At 37.6% G+C, this 18,411-nt stretch overlaps 1 protein-coding gene across 19 annotated transcripts in view; it reads right to left on the bottom strand.

The window, feature by feature from the left end:
- Positions 1–17,505, bottom strand: part of CAMK2D (calcium/calmodulin dependent protein kinase II delta) — a 321,617-nt gene extending 304,112 nt beyond the window's left edge. For all 19 annotated transcript variants that reach the window (XM_045991913.1, XM_045991861.1, XM_045991946.1 and 16 more), the window contains exons 1-2: positions 16,804–17,505; positions 15,070–15,164 (exon numbers count right to left, since the gene is read on the bottom strand). In XM_045991913.1, the coding sequence (XP_045847869.1) occupies positions 15,070–15,164; positions 16,804–16,868 (160 nt within the window). In that variant the 5' untranslated portion in view covers positions 16,869–17,505. The remainder of the gene's footprint in view (positions 1–15,069; positions 15,165–16,803) is intronic.
- Positions 17,506–18,411: the final 906 nt, after the last annotated feature.

The raw sequence follows: 18,411 nt of genomic DNA, 5'->3' as shown, positions 1-18,411 counted from the left end.
GAACTGTAACAGTCTTCTTCTCCATCTCAAAACACCTCAGCATGTGTGCTACCTTCTCACTCTCCTGCTATCCTGCTCTCTCTAGGAAGAAATGTCTTTCTTCCTAAACAAATCTGTTCCCACTAACACCCAACAGTCCCCATGACTGCCCAATATATTTCACACTTTTGCCTTGCATGAACAGTCTTTCTATTCCTTACTGATTTTTTTTTGTTTCTCTTCCTACAAACAAGCTTCAGCTTTATTTATCATCAAAGTTAATTCCCTTGACCTGGCTAATCCCTGGAATTACTCCTGAGTATGTCTGTCTCTTTTTTTCCTGTTTTATTAAAAAGGAAGGTTTTTCATGTTATTTCCATTTATTCTTTAATCCCAAGAAATAATTTTTCTTTATCCATTCAGCAAATACTTATTAAATACCTACTATATTTCATGCTACATGCTCAGTCACAAGAATGTAGTGATGAATAACAGATTGGCCCAATACTCATGATCACTTCCTGAACACTACTGAAATTCTGCCAAATGAAAACACAAGGCCTTTTCCCAGTCTTCATTTCTGTCTACTTCTCAATCACACTGCATGTGTTTATTACCATCCCCTCCTTTGCAAAACTTCTCTCCCTCAAAGTCAAAGCACTGAACTCTACCAGTTTCCTCCTCCTTTTTTGACATACCTTTCCATTTCTCTTACAAATAGTCCTACTTCTTCCTTTCACCCATTAAAATGGATGTACGCCCCCATACCACTGTCCTAGACTCTCCATTCCTTTCTTTCTATATTCTCCCCTTTCCAACCTTTTCCACTAGTCTGGGTTTTACCATCAACTCTGGGCAGACAAATCACAAATAGTAGCTAAACTGATTATTGCTGTTTAATAGGTGAGGAAACCAAGGCTTGGCAAAATCAGGAAGTTTTTCCAAGATCACAAGGACTAGGAAGTATTACGGCCAGGTCTTGAACCCTAGCAATCTGATTTCAGAGCCAATGCTCTTAACCAATATAATATATTGCCCTGCTTCCTGAGGCCCTTTCTCAAATATCACACCCAATTTTCAATGGTGTTTTAGATCTTTCAATCTGAATATACTGCTTTTACATCAAACACATGTCAATTCACCATCTTTATCAAGATCAGCTGATTTTCACTTAATTCGTTACATGAACAAACATTCCCCTTTATTAAAACTACAAACTCAGTTATCCTTGTATCCTCTCTCGTCCTTAACCTTTCATATCATAAGGTTTCAGAACTCAGTATCTCACACTCTTTGCCAATCCATCCTGCTTATTCACTGCTGCCAAGTAATGTCCTAGATGCCTTCTTTAATGTGTCTTCTCACTGTATTTAAGACAAGAGTCTCAGCTTGGCAATCAAACACATTACATGGTTTTAAGCATTTATTCTTTTAAAAGATTTATTGGGGGAGGGGGCAGAGAGAGAGGGGAGAAAGAGTCTTAAGCAGACTTCCCACTGAGTGCAAAGCCTGACACTACACGGGGCTCCAGTTCACAACCCTGAGATTACAACCCTGAGATTATGACCTGAGCTAAAACCAAGAGTCAGGTGCTTAACCGACTATGCCACACAGTTACCCCTAAGCCTTTCTTCCTGATTTCACACAGATTTTTTTTTTAAAGATTTATTTATTTGAGAAAGAGATAGAGCACAAGTGGGGGTGGGAGATGCAGACTTCCTGCTCAGCAGGAGCCAACACAGGGCTCAATCCCAAGACCCTGAGATCATGACCTGAGCTGAAGCCAGATGCTTAACCAACTGAGACACCCAGATGCCCACAGATTATCTATCTTTTGCCTAAACAGGTATTTTTGGTTCTTCCCTGACTCTTACGTGACTTTCTGCACCCCAGTGTCTTTGTTCTTCTTCTTTCTTCTATCCACCCACCTTAATTTCTATTTCCTCAATATTACTTTGCTTGTTTCCACAACTAAATGTCATTACGGTACACTGAATCATCATATTACATTTTTCTGCTACTCATCTTTTGCTACTCATTTTTATCTCTTCTATAATTATGTGTGTCTCCTATTCTCCAAACCAGGCTGTAAGTTCTTTGTGGGAACTGACCATGCCTCATTATTTCCATGTCCCTTACAGCTTGCTTTGCCCAAGAATAATACAAATGATTCTTTTCTACTGTCTTTAAAGAAAATGCTAACCTTGCTTTCTTCCCTCAACAATAGTACATATTAACTATCATATTCCTCACTATTAAATGTTAAACTTCCAAAAGTACACAGTCACACAGAGGAAAAGTGAGATAGTTTATTTTCTTGGGGATAAAGCAGCATATCAAATGTTTTAAAGATAGAACATTTTTGTAGGAATGAGACTACTGACACAGAGACTTAACCAACTTCCAAATTAGATAATTAACTCCTTATTACCTAAATCTCTCTGCCCCTATGCTCCTTCACCTGGGTAATACTGCCTCCTCCATTCCCTGGCTTTGGCTCTGGAAGGAATGTGATGTGCACCACGAAACAAATGCAACATGTCACTTGAGGATGGCAGGCCTTACAGCACTGGGCACAAGAATCCCTGAATGTCCTTTACCCACACCCCAGAAGTACTAGGAGGTTCATTAGGGAATGTCTTAAAATCCTTGCATGAGAGGTGCTAAATACAAGAATTTTTCAGAAGACTCATTTCACAATCCCCCTCCCCAACACCTTTTTTTCCCCAAAGATTATTGAAGGTCTGAATAAAATATTTTCATGCAGGGTGGGGAGAAATTATCCTTTCAAAGCTAAGCACTATTTTTAAAACAGACCTGTGTGTGTTCACAGAATATTTCTAATGCTGAATCTTTCTAAATTTGGATTTATTCCATTTGGATTATTCAAACATATACCTTAAGGTCTCTACCTAATAAAGTTTGCAAACGTTCAACAAATATGAACTCCATTTTTAAGAACCATTACTATTTTAAAAGATAAACTATCCCAATGATCCTTCAGCCATCCCTGTTCATGCCTTAGGACCCTCTCTTTATAATGTCATTGGCAGAATACAGACTCTATGATTATCAGGACTAAATAAAGGACACAAAGCTATGGGCAATCCAGTAATTGGTTGTCAATATAAAATATCATTTCTTCTTTCAAATCAACTTAAGGTTAACAATTTTGTTTGCCCTTTTCCTGAACGTAAAAATGCATAGGAAGCTGTCAACCCAAAGGTTTTCTCCAAAAATGATTTCCAGATCACACAAACATTAGAGAAAAGTAAGTCTCAACCCTATTTACAGAAGGCAAACTTTTTGACAATTTTTTCTTTGCCCTCTCCAATTCTACTAGAATGAAAAAATGGTCTGAAATCAGGAGAATGATCTACACTCAGGAGAACACAGTAGACTTTGACCCTGAAATTTCTGCTACCAATCTGGAATTAGAATTTTTTCCAACCTACATTCTAATGACTATATCAACCTTGAATCACTGCTTTTGAAGTGAATAGATTTTCTGCTCAACAAAGCTCCTACCTCAACTCCAAAATACACTACCAAGAATTTTATGTATTAGAAAGTAAAACAATATTTCCTCCTTTGGCTTATATAGTCCTTAATATTAATAAACTGGGGAAATCTTACAGCTTTTTTAACAGCTGTAAGATCCTTTTAAAGACAGAGAGAATATACTGCATGACTGAACTTAGCTAGGGAGATTAAATATCTAAATTGAAGTTATCGGGGCGCCTGAGTGGCTCAGTGGGTTAAGCCTCTGCCTTCAGCTCAGGTCAATATCTCAGGATCCTGGGATCGAGCCCCACATCGGACTCTCTGCTTAGCGGGGAGCCTGCTTCCCCTTCTCTCTGCCTACTTCTCTGCCTACTTGTTAACTCTCTCTCTCTGTCAAATAAATAAATAAAATATTCTTAAAAAGAGAAATTTTAAATTGAAGTTATCTTCTAAGTAGTAAATGAGTAAATTCCCATTATCTAGTGATAGAAATAAATGACTTACTTTCAAAGCACCAGGTTGTGCTAAATTATATCACAGAATTAATCTCCCTGTGCAATTGTGAGCTTTCCTTAAAAAATTTTTTTGAAAAGGCAATAGTTGGAAATAATGTATACAAATCTTAGTGCTAAATGTTCTGGGTCCCTAAATGCATATTCATTAATCCTAAAATGATGCAGTTTGGGAATCATGAAATCATTCACTTATTCAATAGATATCTGTATAGGAATCCAGGCAGAGAATATTAAATATCTTATTTTTGGTTATGAACAGAAACCTACAAACATTTTTTACAATAGTCACTAATCTAATATCACAACTGCAGAGACTAACTTCCCTTGTTTATAAACACCAATCGGATTTCCTAGGGCACTTTTACAACACTAGTTGATAATAAAAAAAAATTAAAAAAAAACTCTAATTATCCTCCTCTCCTTTATCTTCCACTTAGTCACTGTTTTTTGTTTTTTCGTTTTTTTTTTTTTTTTTTTTTGGTATTGCCCCAAAGCTAAATAAAACAAAATGTGAGGTTGATAAGAAGTTGCTATTCCTCTCTTATCAGCTGTTCATCCCTAATGACTCAGGGCTATAAAATCCCACAACCCACCTTATTTAATACCTTCCAACAGATCTTGCTGTACTCAATAATTCACTGCAAAAAGAACTTTCCATCACTTTTCACCAGGTTTTTTGCATGCTTTTGTGAAAATTTATACATGATAAATCAGTCATTCTGGGTAAAAAGGTATGTATCTATCTTCTTTAAGTTCACTCTTTACTGACACTTCCTGAGTACCTCACTTCTCATAATTTTTTTTTAAAGATTTCATTTATTTCAATGAGACAGAGAGAGAACATGAGTGGAGGGAGGGGCAGAAAGAAAGCATCTCAAGCAAACTCTGAGCTGAGCATGGAGCGCAACCTGGGGCTCAGTCCCAGGACCCTGTGATCATGACCTGAGCCGAAATCAAGAGTCAGATGCTTAACTGACTGACCCACCCAGGTGCCCCCTCATGAATTTTTTAAATAATTTCCTACTAATTTATTTTTTCTGTCCATCTTTAAATTCAAAGCGGGTTATTTTCAAAACCCAGTTCAATATCAAGTGCTCTAGGAAGTCTTCCCTTATCTTTCACCAACCCAACAGTTTTGTCCTTATACCTCAGAATGAGTAAACATTTCCATTGTGACACTCAACAATCTGTATGGTAATTTCCTTGATTCCACATCTACTTCACTGTGAGATGGACCTTATCTTTGCACCTCTGTTTACAGAGGGTCTGAAAGAGGTGAGTAAACCGAAATTTAAGATCATGATCCCCCAAAAGCAGAAATGAACTAAACTTGCAAATGCAACCTGGCAATAATTCATCAAAAATATTACATCCTCTAACCCATTAATTCTCCTTGTGAACATCTCTTAAGAATCAAAAATATGAGAAAGTTTCACCAATGTTTAACTCTTTTGTCAGTTATCATACCAAAAGACAAAATTTTTAAAAAAAGTAATAATACTAAATATATGAATATTTTACTCAGTGAAGTATAATTCAGTTAAGAATTCAAAAGATTTGTAATAATAGAGAAATTTTAAAATATTATGCAAAAAAGCAGGACACAGAACTGTATATTTTAGTACAGTATTCTGACCAATTAAAAAAAAAGACAAACCTCAACAGTAACTGGGAAAACTGAACAATGAATATGCTGTCTTCTTTCTGTTTTTCTGTATTTCTCCAGACTGCATAATTAGTATACATATATTTTTATGATACAATTTTTAATGTACTTATACAAATTGGTAATGAATAATTTATTTCAGAGATATGTCCAAAGTATACCATTCTCTCTGCACCTAGCAAATATTAATGTATATATAATCTTTAATATAAAAGCATATACAACTTGCTTTACTATAAAATTCATCATGGATAAAATTTCTACAAAATGGCCATAATGTTCAGCTGAACTAATTTCACAAATCACAAATCACTTTTTCCACCATGATTACAAATATTTTGCATGTTTTTATGAAAATAACAGCATATCTTCTTAAAATATGTGTGTGAATATATATTACATATATGTATACATACATATATGATACACCATAAAATTATAGAATTGTGAAACCCCTAATAAAGAAATAAGTGCTTTAAAACATATATTGTTCTAAGGGAGTTCCAATACTGAAAAGCACACTTTCTAGTCCTTTCACCAAGTTTCTGAATTGACAGACAAAGCAGTTCTAACAGCTGGCCTCCAACTGCCTTTACTAAAAAAATCAAATACTCTCTAAAAACAAATAATATCTATGATTTGTGTATCCAAAACTATATAAAGTATCACCAAAATTCTTTTTTAAATGAGCTTCATTAAAAAATAAGTCAGGGGCACCTGGGTGGCTCAGCTGGTGAAGCATTTGCCTTAGGCTCAGGTCATGATCCCCGAGTCCTAGGATTGAGCCGAGTCCACGTCCAGCTTCCTGCTCAATGGGGAGTCTTTCTCCCTCTGCCCTTAAGCCCTGCTCATGCTCGCTCGCTCTCTCTCTCTCTCTCTCTCATAAATAAATAAAGTTAAAAAAAAAAAAAGTCAAAAGTAAGAACCTCTGAAGAATGGATAGAAACCTAAAAATCCAAACACTTAAAATAATTTAATGATAGCATGAATCTGGCATTACTGAAGTGGTACTAATGGACACACAGACCATGAAAATGTTAACTCCTTATTATTAAGCCACTTTACATTACATGGTTAAAAAAAAAAGCAATAAGAATTTACATATAGTTGCTCAAAAACTTATTATATACTCTTTCCAACAAAGCATAATTTGTCATCAAGGAACCAATGAAATAATTTATGGATTAAAAATTATTTTATAGAGTTACTGTATCCCATTTGACATGAAACCTTAACTCAATTTTCACTTACTTTCTCTGTCACAGGTCTCTCTGTATTAAGCATATGTGTAGTTCTGGAGACAGAATGTTATTTGCTTACTCATTATTTTGTCCAGCATCCAACAAACATTTACAAGTATCTTCAATATTGTTATTACGGTACCAGGCACACAGATTCAAAGATAAGCTTAAAAATGTCCACAAGATGTTTGAAATCTACAACATATATAACTAAAATACAAAAGGAGAAATGTGATCAGCTGCTTAAGAAACATGAAAAAGCTATTCAAAGGAGTAGGAAAAGAATCACTTTGGCCTAAAGAAGGAAAGGAAAGGTAGAGAATGAGTTAGAGACAGCATCATGGAGGCAGCAGCGTCTTAAGAATTTCAACAGCACTAGTTGTACTCACTCTTCTGGAGGGTGGAGCCAGAATGCTCTCCCTTCCTCTAAACAGGCTGCTTACTTTGCCTGGACAACCATTTCTCCCTCCTCTGCCAGGCTCAATTGCCATTCAAAAACACAATCTCACACATCTCTTCAAGAAATGTGTGACAACAACCTCCTTCAGCCTGTATCTACATGAAAGCCCTGTGCATAATTCTATTATAGTCCTCAAAAACTATACTGTACTTGCCAAGTGACCATCCACACTAATAGACCACAAAGTACTTGAGGGCAGATCTCTATCTTTTCACCTCTGTATCCCTACAATTTATCAAGATGCCCAGCACAGTGTGTACTGAAAGGTTTAATGATGAACTGAATAAATGAATTTTAAAAACGTGGAAACCATCAGCTGGAAAACCTGTTTAGGAAGCTGTTTAAAAGAGCTGAAGCAAGAAAAAAAGACCTCAAGTTAGACTGGTGAAAAAGGAAGAGATGGAAAGCATTGAGATGCATTAAGGAAGAGAAAGAAAATCAAGCATGCTTGAAAGTCCAGGAAAATTATGGCACCATTCATAGAAGGAGGAAATTACTGAGTTCATCAGGGAGGAGTAGAGTTTGGGCCTGGATTACTAATGAATACACATCACAGCAGAAATTCAAGTTATCAGAACACAGTTTCCAAAAATCACAAAAATATTTCTTTACCAAGATATAAAATTTTAATTTAAACACTAATGGCATGATGTGGCATATCTCAGCTCTGCAACTTCTCTATAAGATAGAATAAAAATCTAATTTTCACTAACTTATTTACCTTTAATAAGGTAGTTTTATATAACTTGCTCTTGCTTTATTTCAATGCGTAGGCATCATCATTAATGAAATTACTTCAGAAAGACATAGGAAGAAAATAATTTCCTATTACTAAATAAATTCCAAATAATTTACACCTTCCCTAACCTTAAGGAATAGAATAAAATTATATACTAATATGGGAATTAATGCAGTTTATTTCATAAATTTATGCATGTACAATATATATACATATACAAGACAATTAAATATACCTAGATAATGAGAGCATAGATTTTCCACTGGTAATTGATTGGCCAAGTGAAATCAACCAATTAATTAAAAAGTTCCAGGGCATGGAGAAATAAAAAGAGATTTCTCTCCTTAAAAAGTAAGAAATAGTGATTAACTCCTGGAGCAAGGCAAGAGATGGGAATCAGAAAGGGACATACAGGTAGCTTTAAAAGTAGAGGGAATACTCTAGCTATTAGAGGTTTATTGGGTACTCGCTGTTTCATAATATATAAAACAATTTCATTTTTAAGATGTTATGTAATAAAAAATTTTTAATCCCTATATAATCTAACTAAAAAAAGAGAAGAGACTCTTAGGTAGAATAATTAGTACATAAATATTACATGACAATATTATCTATATACCTTTATATGACTTACTGCACTTAAGTTATTTTTCCAACAAATATAAAACTGTCAAGTTTTATAATTTATAAATTTTATAAAATATTTATAAAACTTCACAGTTTTATATTTTTCTCTCACTTGCCACTTTTCTGTATGAATTTGACACATACAACAGTGTTCTCTAAGAAGAAACAAAAAACAACAAACATTTGTCTTCCATTCTTCACTGGTTAAACAAGTTGAGCCGGGAGAAACAGAATGCCTGAGTAACTCTGTGCTTTGGTTAAGGACTGAGTTTCTCTTTTCAGCAAAAATTGAAACATTTAGAAAGCGTAATCCTAGGAACTTACTGTGTATTAAGATATTTTCAATCAGTTAACTGAATTTACCAAAACACTTAATTCTTCTGTAATCATTTTCTTAATGTTTTAATAAGATTTTTCACCACACTGTTTTCCTTCCAGAAAACAGCATGGAGGGACTGTCAAACTTCAATTTGATTTTAAGTTACTGTAGCAATGAAAACACTATCTTCTCTCACAAGTTGGAACTCTATTTTCCCAAAGAAATACTTGATTCTATATGTTGCACTGAGAAAATAAAAGATGTGTAAGAGATAATCCTTTTTACGAAAGACCCTGAATAATCTCACCAAATTGTTTATTTAGACTTCAGTACTTGAACCCTATCTGCATTATAGTTTTAAAATTTTATTTAAATCCATATTATATAAAAGCCTTTTATCACCTCTTGAGGCAGAAATAATCTTTCCCTCCTTTGAAAATCAATAGCACTTTATTCATGCTAGACTTAAACCATTTATGTCATCTATGATGTCTATTTGTGTAAATAGACTTACTTTTCCTAACACTCTGCCTACTGTATTCATTCAATATTTATAAATAAAAATATATAAAATAAGGTCACAGAAGTGAATATGTTTAATAATCTATAAAGTAGTATGAAATGTAAATTACTACAAAGGTTTTTTTGTTTAGAATAAAAATATTGCTAAGACTCCACTTAATGTATAGCTGCACAATTTACTAAAAAATCATTAACTAATTGTCAATAATAAGAAATACTGTGTACACCATACGCTAATAAATGCAGAGGAACAGATGTTAAAAAAAAAAGAAAATGCCAACTCAATCCTAGAGACACTAAGAGCTGGTCTGCCTCGGTATCAGCCCAAGAAAGACTTTTAAAAATTAAATAAAATTCTACTTAACAAATTGTACTTAGCACTTAATGAAGTTAAATGCCTAAGACAATCCCAGTGTGTGCTTTATAACAATTCATGATTATTAACCTTAAAAGGGCTCATAAAAATTTACTACTAAATTTTAATTTTTATACTGAGTTGATTCAATATTTCAAGGGAAATGAAAAGTACTAATCTAATTGTATAAACAATGAAGGTTCTTCACCAGGTGTTCAATTCCTACTGCATGATCAGTTGACACTAGTTATTAATATCACAGTGAGGCATCTGACAACCTACTCTTTATTAAGTTTGCCTATCTGAATAATGCTGGAATACAGAAAAGTTTATTATTTCCTAAAAATGCAGATATACATTTTTATCTCCTAACCAGTTGGAATACCAATAATGCTCTCATTCACCAAAAGAGGAAAATAGATATCTAATATTAAAACCTACATAATAATGCAAATATGACTAAACATAACTAAAGGACACTAAATGCTAAAAATGATACATGCCACTTTGGGGCCCAGTAATTAAAGAGCTGTAGAAATTCCATATGCAAAAATAAAAATAATTTACTAGTTTTTTCTTAAAACACTGCTCAAACCAAGAAACTTTCAAAAATATTAATTTGCCCAATTAGCTCCAAACTGCCAAATCAATAATGTGTAATCAGAACAATCTGATTCATCTTTAACATCTCAGTTCTGCTTCCAATTTAAAACAAGTAACTACGAGGCTGAAAAGCTGCAGTAATTTCTTGACTGCCTGGATGCCAAGGAAGAAAAAAAGTAACAAAAGTTAGTTATTGACGTCTCTATTATTATAAAGTAAAAAAAGACTATTTGAGGACAATATGCAACATTCAGATTTCACAGAGGAGACCTAATTTGGTGTATATGGTCAAGTAGTTTTTAAAAGTCCTGATTCATAGTCTACTAAGATCATCAATTTGGGAATTAACAAAACCAGAAAATCAACGAATTCCAAATGATTTAATTGTGTTGTATCTATGAAGTATTACAGAAATATAAAATGAAATTTTTTTTAACTTTACCAAAGGAGTAGAGTTAAAATATCTTTGTAATAGGGTAAACTATTTTAAAGCTTCTATTGTAGTTTACCTTTTACAAATACAATGACTTGTGGCATATCAGACCCCATGTAATAAAAAGTGCTTTCTAATGATCAAAAATTACATTGTAAAATGAACATCAAGAAGTCATTACTACCATAAAAAATCTTTTACCAAAGGAAGCCTTTAAAATTTGAAATAAATCACAAATACTATTTCTAATGACATCTTCCATCAGAACCAGCAGTCCACTGGATTCTGAACTGCAATCACAACCCTTCATTGATTCCACATAACTTGACAAATACATTACAGTTATAAACATGTCAAAATCAACAAAATATCAAAACCGCAGAGCAAATTAGCATTTGTGAAGTACCAAACTAATTGTCTGGAACAAAAATGATACGATTTCCACTTCCCATGGTAAAAATAAGAGAAAAAATTCTATCATCACTAACCACCACTTATTAAGTATGCCTTCTAATCCCAGCTAATGAAAAACTTAAGACAGAAATTTCATATAAAATATTTGAAACTTTTCTACATTATTTTTAAAACAAGCCAAATTATATATCAGTGTACTTGATCTGATCAGTATCATATAATGAATGCTCTGTCCACGCACGTGTTAATGTAAAAGGGAAGAAATTCTTCAACAGACTCTGAGTCTCCCAAATATGGTTTGTGTGACTAACAGCTGAGAGGAAATGCAACTGAAACTGTCTGCTGGAAATCCATTAACATCTAGGCACAGAAAAATGCCTGGGTGACAGTATAGTTGGATGTGCAAATTTGTGCAGGAAGATAGCCAAATTTTTGGCAATCCCTCATGGTCTTAAATGTATTGACAATGGTCTTTCCTTTTAAGTTGTAATGCTACATTTAAAGAACATTATTTGAGTTGGAGGACCTACCTGGTCTTTAAAAAACAAACAGGCTTAAAGCTTAGGTTTACAAAGGCATGGTATTTTAAATAACACAAACAAAAATTTGTACAAACAATTACATGCTCTACAAAAACTGCTAAGTGCAGTCAAAAGAAAAAAAATCAGTATGTTAAGGAAAATTAAGTATGCTAATTTACATATCATTCTAATTTCCCTGTAAATGTATTATCTTAAAATTTTTTCTGCAAAGATCATTTTAATGATTATTATATTCTGAGAAGGGAGTGTTTTTAAAGGAATGTTCATATTTTAAAGCATATGCTCTTAATATACTACTTTATAGATTACATCTAGTATTTGGTTGTTCTTAGGGATAAACTAAGTATTTAACTTATTTACAAACCATTTAATAGGCACATTTGATCCTAGTCACTCTGTACTGAGCCCCACCTATGTATTCAATGCTGTGAAATGTTACACTAAAAAATGAAAGCTTGTTTTAAGAGTTTATAACGTAATACGGGTATAGTTTAAACAAACGACACATTTAAAGTATAAATAGGCTATAAGCAGCTCTAATTATTGTGTTGATAAAATAAATTGAACATTTTGCGGGAATGTACTGTAACATTTTACAAGGGAGCAGTAATAGGTAAAACTGACTCAGTACTTTGCAATTAAGAAGTGATTCTCATAAAATTCACTGAATCCTCAAAACAACCCATGCTACACTATGAATACTTCTGCCCCATTTAATGATGAAGAACCTGAGATCAAGAAAAGTTAAGTGACTAAACCAAATTTACACACGAAGTAGTAAAGCCAAGATTCAAATTGGGTTCTCACAGCTAAATCAAGGCTGCCCCTGGATTTATAATTTTCACATTCTTTCATGTAAGTAATCTCATCTGATCTTTACAACAACCCAAGAGATAATAATAACAGCTAATATCCAGTGAAGACATATTATGTGCCAGATGTTCTTCTATACCATATTAATTCACTCCTCACAAACCCTAAAAGAGGAAGGGTAACATTATTACTCCATTCTACAGATGAGAAAATGAAGGCTCATCAAAAATACATAAATTGGGGCGCCTGGGTGGCTCAATGGGTTAAGCCTCTGCCTTCAGCCCAGGTCATGATCTCAGGATCTTGGGATCAAGCCCCGAATCGAATCGGGCTTTCTGCTCAGCAGGGAGCCTGCTTCCCCCTCTCTCTCTGCCTGTCTCTCTGGCTACTTGTGATCTCTCTCTCTCTCTCTGTGTCAAATAAATAAATAAAATCTTTAAAAAAAATACATAAATTGCCCAAGATTACACAGCTAATAGGGAGGAGAATCAGAATTTAAACCCAGGTATTTAGTTCCAACACCTGCTTCTTTACCACCTCACTCCTCAGAAGGGTTAACATAGGCAGGTTAAGAAACTTGCCCAAAATCCGTCACAAGGAAAGAAAACTGGAGGAGGAGAAGAACCATGTCTTCTAGTACTTCACCCTAATTACTTTTCCTAAATGTAATTGGAATCATTGAATCCAGTTGAGGCAAGGTGGCTTTGGGTGTAGATATTCTTTAAAGCAGAATATAAGCAGGTGAGGAACACTGGCAGGAAGAAGGACTCCCATCAGGTTAGAGAAGACTTATCTTCCATAGACCGGAGGCAGAAGAAAGGAAAATGAAATATATGTGAGCAGAGACACGTGTATTTGCCTTTCTGATATAGGAAGTATGAATTAGGGTAGATGAAGAGGGATGACTCTAATTAAGGGAATCAGTAAAAGTGAAGCACAAGATTGATTTGTTTTGAGAGAAAGTCTAAAGCCACTAAGAGATTTCAGATGGAGGTCGTAATGCCTCCAAAAGAACTGATATCCCTACTCTTGCCAAAAGTACCTGGCAAACAGGAAGAAAACATATAAGCACTGAAAGAATTACACATTTTCATTTTTTTCTTTTTAAAAACTAAAATGTCATTTATAGTTTAGCAACTCCTTTTGACTGGGGAGAAAAGGGAAAGGGGAACATAATCAAGAACAACGTGTTTCTCATTAGTTCTCAAGCTGTGAAGCTATGGTACTAGTTAGTTCAGCACATAGATTTTCCTCAGAATACTGTTAAAATCGGATGAAGGAAATCACAACAAAATCTCACTCAAATGAATAAACTGAAATGCCAATCTAAACCTCAAGTATTTGCTAAAAGTAGAATTTGTAACAATGGGGGTGGGGGATCATGGCACAGATCAAACTCAAGGATACCAAGATACTATGAAGCAGGACTTTTTAGAAGACAAATTAAATGAGGCAGTCTAACCCTAATAGGATTTCTTCTCTCATTACTTAAAATAAACCAGGTCACCGAAATGGGCTTATACTGTGGCATTTTGTTCATTTTAGTTTCATTTAAATTTCATTAAACCATAAATTCCCATGGAAATACCTCAGACACGTGCTCACAATAATTAGAATGCCTAACATTTCAGTGTAAGTACTTTCACATGAGTTCAACAAAATAGAAAGAATGCATTGAGGTCCCTTCAAGTTTTTTTGCGTATGTCAACAGCTATTTTATGATAAGAATTATCTCTGTGGCTATAAAACATGTGTAAAATACATTACAGGAGTCCATGAGAAGGCTTAATGCGGAAGACCCAGTAAAGGTCTGGACTGCATACAGAAAAAGAAAATCAAGCTGAACTTCCTAGAACATAGTAATGATAAATTTTTCCTCCCAAAGCTATTACTGTTAAATATACCTTGATGAATTAAGTTCAAGTGTAACTACAACTGAAATATGATTCAACTGAGCTGTGACCTATTTTTCCTCTTAAAAGCAAAAGAGAATAATGACAGTTGTGAGACTTACATTTTTCCATTCCAGGGTATTTCTGAAAGTTATTTCACAGCAGAGCTAAAGGCAAAATGCACTTAGTGACACTTATTTGCTTTAAAATAGAGTTATGTATGGTACTGCTCATAGGACAGTTGTAATTATTTGTTGTTAAAATTCTTTGTGTTCACTTACTTTTAAACTATACATATCAAGAGGCATTCAGGAAGGAAATAATCTCAAAACGTAATAGGACACCTAAGTCCACAGTTCAGTTAGAACTATATATCTACAGACAACAGAACCAACATCAACATGACAAATTAACATATACTGTATATGTGGTTGAAAATACCCACCCCTAGCAGAAAGCTTTTTGGTGTTGATAATTTTGGCAGCATATTCTTGTCCAGTAGGGATTTTCATACATCTTCTCACCACTGAGAAAGCCCCCCTGAAAACCAATAATTAGCATGTCATCAATATAATCAGCTCTGATATCCTTTTAAAAAATTATAGCAATCTGAGCATTTTTATTGCATTTAGTGATTTGTAAAATATCAGTGCACTACAGTAATATCCAGAAAATGAACGATTCTTCCTGGAAACCCAAACCTTCTTTAATGTTGAAGAATAAAAGTAAATTTTATTTAACTGGGAGCACACATTATTAATCAACGAAATTAAAGGAACTGCCAATTACGACGGCTCTTGTTTGCACATGAAATTTGAAAACATTTTACAATTCACACTCACACAGCACCAAATGCTCTGTGAAAAAAAAGAAAAAGAAAATAAAAGAAAGAAAAGAGAAGGAAACCCTGCAAAGAGCATGGCTGAGGAGGAGCAGCAAAAATCTGCTGCCCATTTATTTTGTTACCAAAAAAAAAAAATTAATATGGCTCTGAGTAAGTAAGTATGGCGATTGTTTTCATTAAAATATAAATCTTGGGACTATTTGTGTGGTTTAACAAATCCTGATATGGTGATTTCTCTGTGCCCTGTTTTGAGCTGGGGGAAGGGAGAGATTTGAATTAAGCTGCTCTTCCGACATATTCTCCATGTTTTAACAGCAGACAACATATATATAAGGATATAATTTTCATTACATTTAAAGGATAATTACATTTTCATGAATTGTATAAAACAACCACATATATATGAACGCACCCCTTTCATAAGTAATAGTTGGCACTAGCGATAGAGGAATTGGGTTTAGGTTGGATGCTACATAAATCAACATTCACGATTTGGCCCCTAGGTCCCTAAGCACAAGGTCCTCAGGAGGTCTCCGGTCCCCTTCCTTAAATTCTCGGAGTAGTTCTGCCAGTTGAGTGTAGGAGGTCGTTTTATACAACGCTAGGCTACCCTTGGGAAGCTTTCTCTCGGTCTCCAAGTCTTTTCCGCTGCCTGTATAAATAAATCCTCCCAGAGAATGCCAAGAGGTATATGGAAATCGTAGGAAGGATGATGATGGAGCGAATAATCTGTTACAAAGAATAATTGTGGATAGGGGGCGGGGGGGGGGGTCGAGTTCCTTTAGGTGACCCTTTTCCTGGACAGAACAACTACTGGATGCGAAATAGACTCTACGCCAAGTTGAACTTTCGGCATCAATAAATATGGCACCGTCTGTGGCAGTGAGTTCTCATCCGTACGTGGGTCCTACGGCCGACACGCCGGCTAACCAGGAGGCATCTCTATTTACAGAAAACATGATCTATGTTGCATTTTACATGGGTTCTTGTTTCCTCTACATACACACACACACACACGCTCGCACACTTCTCAGGATGACATCTACAACTGCAGGGATCGTAAATCCACTAAGTCTCTAGTGCAAGAGGGTGGGGGAGCGGGAGAAGGTGGGTTTAGGATTATCGGAATCGGCCACAGCCGGGGTGAAGGGTTTCTTCACCGTCTCCGTCCCCTCCTCTTGCTAAACCAGCACCTTTCTCAAGGCTGCCACACCACTGGCCCTCCTCCCTCTCCTCTGGTCTCCCAAACTCCCTCGCCCCACGCGGGAGGCCGGTGGGTCGGGGGTAACGCGACCCGCCCTCTGCTGGAAAGGGGACGTGCAGATGCAGGCTTACTTTCCGAGCTCCTCGAAAAGCTGATACTCGTCCGTGAACCTGGTGCAGGTTGTGGTCGAAGCCATCCTCGGTCCCTGGCTGGGAGCGTGGCAGACAAGACTTGAACAGACGCGCGGCTTCCCCGGGACTGGCCCCGCGGCGCTGTCACCCAGGGCCGCCCTCACTTTCCTCGTACGAAAGTAGCTCGCCCGGGAGGGAGTGTGCGCAGGGGCGGGGCGGGAGGGGAGATGACCAGAAAGGGTGGTGTGGGGTCGCCTCCCCAAGGTCCGGCGATTCTCTTCCTCTTCTTCCTCCACCGGCCCTTGCTGCCTTCTCCTCTGGACGCTCCCCCCGCCCCCTTTCCAGCCCCTCTCCCCAAATGCTGGGAGCAAACTACTCAGGAAGAAAGGGCCGGGAAATGGAAAACAGCCGGGCACGGGGCGAGAGGCAAGCAGTTGCGAAACTAGCGCACCGGGGCTGGAGGGGTAAGGGCGGAGAGGAGGGAGCCCGAGGGGGCGGAGGCCGAGTAGCTGCAAGCGGACAGCTCGAGCCCAGCTGCAGCTGTCAGCAGGCGCGGGCGCCGGGCGCGCCGGGGCTCGGCCGAGCGTGCGCGCCCAGGGCCGGCCTGCCTCCCGCGGGCACCTCGGCTGCCTGACGCTCCCCCACGAGTCCACGCCGCCTCGAGACTGAGCGGCGAGAGAAAGAGCGCTCTGATGGGGCGAAGCCTAGTCCGCCGTCCCCAGCCCTCCGCCTCCTACCCCCTCCCGCCTCTTCCCACTACTCTCTCCGCCTGCCAGCCCCCTTCCCTTACGAAGCCCCCTCCTCGCCGGTCCCACACCTCCCTCTAGCGACTCCCAACCCTGCGCGTTCGTGGATCTCGCTCTCCCGCCCTAGGTCTCACACTCGCGCAAACCCGTCTAGGAAGAGACCAGGTGGGTGGAGGAGGATGTACGAGAGAGAAGCCTGGAGAGGGTTTAGGTGAATGAGGCGAGACGTCAAAATTACCCAGTTAAACTCGTTATTAAGCTGCCGCCTAAATCTGGGGATGATTTAGCGGAAAGGTGCGGGGTAAATCGTGAGCTGCCAGGGGATAGTGCCCTGTTGTGGGCGCGGGGCACTAGAAACCGCTCCAAGCCGACCGGCGAGCCGCGGTGCCCCGGGTGGGAGCGTGAGGCGCGCAACCATTTCATCTCGGCGACGCTAGGTGTTGACACAGTAGGGGCCGGATGTGGGCAATTGACTGCTTCCTTAGAAGGGTCCCAGACTCCCAGTGACTCTCGCCGCCCCCCCCCGCCCCCACCGCCAGCAGAAGCCGCGCCGCCGGCTCCCAGCGCGTTTAGCGAGGGGCGACGCCCGCCTTGCGCCACGTTTCACTTCTGATATGACTGCTACCTTACTCTCCACTTCCCCCCGCCGTTTTCTAGTTTGGGTTGCTGGGACTCCGGCAAACCCCGAAGGCCTTTGCTTCGGCCATGAACGCTAGAATGAAAGCAAAAACTCCCCCCACGGAGCCACACCTTCTCTTCAGAGTAACTCCCCTGTAACCTCAGTAAGTTCTGATAGTAAGGCGGTTTCTCGCGAGATTTCCGGCTTCGGAGGCGGGGGCCGGGTGCTGAAAAGGTTGAGTGT

This window comes from Meles meles, chromosome 2, assembly GCF_922984935.1.
Source record: "Meles meles chromosome 2, mMelMel3.1 paternal haplotype, whole genome shotgun sequence".
Taxonomy (NCBI): Eukaryota; Metazoa; Chordata; class Mammalia; order Carnivora; family Mustelidae; genus Meles; species Meles meles.
This window is presented reverse-complemented; position numbering and strand designations above follow the sequence as displayed.